This window comes from Ostrinia furnacalis, unplaced genomic scaffold (assembly GCF_004193835.3).
Source record: "Ostrinia furnacalis isolate ACB-3 unplaced genomic scaffold, ASM419383v2 OfSCF4892, whole genome shotgun sequence".
Lineage (NCBI taxonomy): Eukaryota > Metazoa > Arthropoda > Insecta > Lepidoptera > Crambidae > Ostrinia > Ostrinia furnacalis.
In genome coordinates, this window is record NW_021135131.1 from 113 (window position 1) to 3,832 (window position 3,720).

Sequence of the window (3,720 nt, forward strand, 5' to 3'; positions counted from 1 at the left end):
CCAGGGGGGGTGCGAGTTGTCAAAGGTTCACAGATGTCAAAATACTCCAAGTATATAAAGCCAGGGAAAAAAATCTGGACACCGCGGTACAGCTTTTCGTCCCTCAAAATACAGTGACATCTATTGGCAACAAACATAAACAAGTTTCATGGAAGGTTTATACATATCGCCCACCAAGGACCGTCCTAGGTCCTTAACAACAGGAAAAACAACCAAATGAAACTTTAAATTGCGAATATATCGCCCACCATGAAACAAGTTACGGTACACATCAACAATAAAATAAAAATAAACCATGTAAAAAACCGTTGTACCGTAAAATAAAAAAACATAATATTCAATATACTCAAAACCTTAAAACTAAATAAGCTAAAATTATTCAGCTTTAGGAAGGAGACAAATCATTCTGTTACCCTTGAAACTAACAACTAGAACATCATCGTTACCGGGATGGACCACAATCACCCTGCCACTGAGCCAAACCCGTAGCTAGTTGTCCACCATTATGACAACTAAATCAACAACCTTTAGTTTGACGAATTTACATAGTCCACCTCTATGTTTTTCACCTTACGACGTTCATAAAGCTGTGAGTTTTCAAATCTCCAACCAACTTTCAACATGTTCACATTATAAAAGGATCAAGAACCGGAGATAACTGCGTTTAGGTAAGTACACATTTTTTTTTACATTTCAACATCAGCACTAAAGTTTTCAGATTGGCATGCAACTAACTAACACTACCAATAGCCTTCCGTATCACTACTGATAAGAATAAGAATAAGAATAAGAAAAACTTTATTTGACACAAAAGAAAACAGAAAAACAGAACAAAGGGACTTAAAACTATACACGCATAATATTTTGTGCCAAAAAGGCGCCCGCTCAGCATTAATCGAGCCACGCGTGCATGCACGCGTGCCCCGACGCTGGTTTTCAGCGGGTGCCTCTCCAACCAACATTTTAAATACAAAAAAACAAAACATTAAACAAGACATTGACATTGACAAGAGGGCGCCACTATCTCACCGCACCAATTTTGGTATGTTGAGAAAATACAAACAAAAAATAAAAAAAATAAATTAGGATACAACACTGGAGTCGACTCATGACGCCAGCCCCCCTAGACAAAATGCACTTTTATAAGTGAATCAAAAATCGAATTTGTCAAAAAATCCATAGAAAAAAAGGCTTAGCGATCGCTTTTGGACTGAAGTAACTTGGTGAGAAAGCTAACCATTTACATAAAGTTTAGTTCGTTACATCGAATTTAATAAAAATAATACTAATTAACTTTCCCCCATAGGATGCACTCATGCGCAGGGAGGGCCCCGAGAATGAAAATGGGGAATAGGAATGGGAATGGTGCAACCTTGGAAGAACCCAGCGCTCTATGATCATGATCACGGCCTCTGTCCATCATTTTACTGCGGCTTACCGGCGCCAGGACGCCCTGATAGGTCTCCTACGCTTGCCGCGCATGACCCGTTGGTAAGTAACCCATCATTGTCAATCTTTTGCAATTCCATTAAATATTTTCTCAGATGATGTTTAAAAGTGAATTTTGTTTTCAGGGCGCGCAGAGGAGGAGGCAGGTCGTTCCAGCACCGGGACGCCGCAAATCTGAATGATCCGCGAAAAGCTGCTGTGCGATGTTTGGGTGTAGCAAATATGTGAGTGCATAGCCTCTTTGGATATCTACTCTGAGCTTGGGCCCATTCCAGTTTGCTGAACAGATACTTAGGCCTCGCACTATCCAGTATGCCAAACAACATGGTGGCCAGGTGCAATCTTCGCCGAGCAGCCATCCTTAACATGTTTGATGAGTTTAGGAATGGAGTGATGTGTGATCTCGGAGGAACAGTGAAACAAAAGCGGGCGCATGCGTTTTGTACCCTTTGAATGAGACGTGACGATCTACCCAGCAGGCACGGGCCATACACTGTGTCACAGTAGTTAAGTTTGCTCAATACTAGTGACTCACATAAAGACATTCTAAGGCTTTCGCTTAAATAGGGCCTCAAGTTGTATAAAATCTTTAAGCGGTAAAAGCAGTTCTTTGTGCACTCGAGTATATGGCTTTCAAACTTTAGGTTTCCGTCTATGACCACTCCCAGGTTTCTTACCTCTGCCACTCTTTCCAAAGGTTCTCCATTTATTCCAACATTGAGTTGTATGGTTTTAAGAGTCTCCAAGCTTTTACGTGTTCCTGTTAGCATGAACTTTGATTTTCTAGGGTTGAGAACAAGGCAATTGGCAACACACCAGTCAAAAATCTTACCTAGTTGGTTGTTAACCTTTATTATTGCATTTTCATGATTAGATGGGGTGAATGATGTATATAATTGTAGATCATCGGCATATAGGTGGTATTGACAGTCCGTGATGCAGTTGATTATGTCAGCACTGTACAAAATGTACAGTATTGGACCCAATATGGATCCCTGAGGAACTCCGCGAGTTACTGGTTTTTGTTCTGACAATAATGCCAACCCATCCACCCCTTTCAGCTCTACATACTGCTGTCGTTGAGTAAGATAGCTATGGAACCATCGAATGGAGGAGCTATCTAGACCATAATAACGCAGCTTGGAGAGAAGCAAAGGAATATTAATAGAGTCGAACGCGCGCGAGAAGTCCAGCAGCACAAGCATCGAAACCATCCCTCCATCCTGAGCAGCGAGAAGGTCATCAATAACATCCGAAAGAGTTGAAACTGATGTTGTTACCCGTCGCGTTTCTCAAGCGTACCCTTTTTTATTTTTAACCTTTCTTTTTGTTTCAGGTTTCTCGAAGGTCTGCACGTCGACCTTGTTGCGGATCACATCTTCACTGCAGTTCCAGGTGATACCGTCAACTTTCCTTATGTCATCAGTTTTTCTTTTCAGACTTTCTTCGTTTCCTTTCCGTTGACTTACTTTACCATCTTCTCTCATTGCCTTGACCAAATCGTCATTATTAGTAGTCGACTTTTGCAATTCAAACCCTTCTTTTCCTAACATTATGTTCATCCCTCTGTAAAGTTGAATCCCCTGATCGTTAGTTCCGCAACCCATCATGAGATCGTCCACATAAAAATCTGACAATATCTTTTCAGCCGCCGTTGGAGAAACTTCACCGTGATCCAAATTCATGCTAACATATTCATTAGAAACCTCTATGTATTTCTGTTTCAGGTCACCGTTCTTCAGTCTTCGTTCTAATGAATACATTCTTTTTTCAGGTATCTGCACAGAATTCTTCACATCGGGATCTTCGTTCTTCACCGGAAGACGACGCATAATGTATCGACCAGTGTCATCTCTACGAGTAGTTCTGGTAAAGTATCCTTCGCATGTCTTTTCATTTTCTGTATTCAGCCTTTTCTTCGGCAACGGAACGTCATCTTTTAACTCCCTAAACTTTCTTAGAATCTGATTATCCTCCACGCTACAATGCATTACCTTGATTGTTTCAGAGGGCTTCATAGGCGTGTGAACAACGCCAGACAGAATCCACCCCAATGACGAACACTGAGCAAGTGGTGAACCAAGCGGTCCCTTGATGACTCCGTTTTGAATAACCCGGCTATATACTTCTGACCCCAACAACAAATCTACACTGTTAGAAGTATAATAGCTCGGATCCGCGAGGACAAGATCCTGAAGTTCCTTCCATTCCTCCGCTCTTATTTTCCGGTTAGGTAAAAGCGTTGTGATGGACCCTAGTACGTAAGCTTTT

At 41.4% G+C, this 3,720-nt stretch overlaps 1 protein-coding gene and 1 long non-coding RNA gene across 2 annotated transcripts; one reads left to right on the forward strand and one right to left on the reverse strand.

Annotated features, from left to right (window-relative positions):
• The first annotated feature begins 583 nt into the window (after positions 1-583).
• Positions 584-3,712, forward strand: LOC114360107 (uncharacterized). The gene is made up of 3 exons (XR_003656482.1): positions 584-668; positions 2,786-3,318; positions 3,458-3,712. It is a non-coding gene; the product is annotated as an uncharacterized LOC114360107 (long non-coding RNA).
• On the reverse strand, positions 667-3,294 carry LOC114360106 (uncharacterized). Its single transcript, XM_028314672.1, has 2 exons — positions 2,717-3,294; positions 667-765 (listed from the first exon to the last, which is right to left on the reverse strand). The coding sequence occupies exon 1, from the start codon at positions 3,279-3,281 to the stop codon at positions 2,742-2,744; it is 540 nt and encodes a 179-aa protein (XP_028170473.1). The 5' UTR covers positions 3,282-3,294; the 3' UTR covers positions 667-765; positions 2,717-2,741.
• Positions 3,713-3,720: the final 8 nt, after the last annotated feature.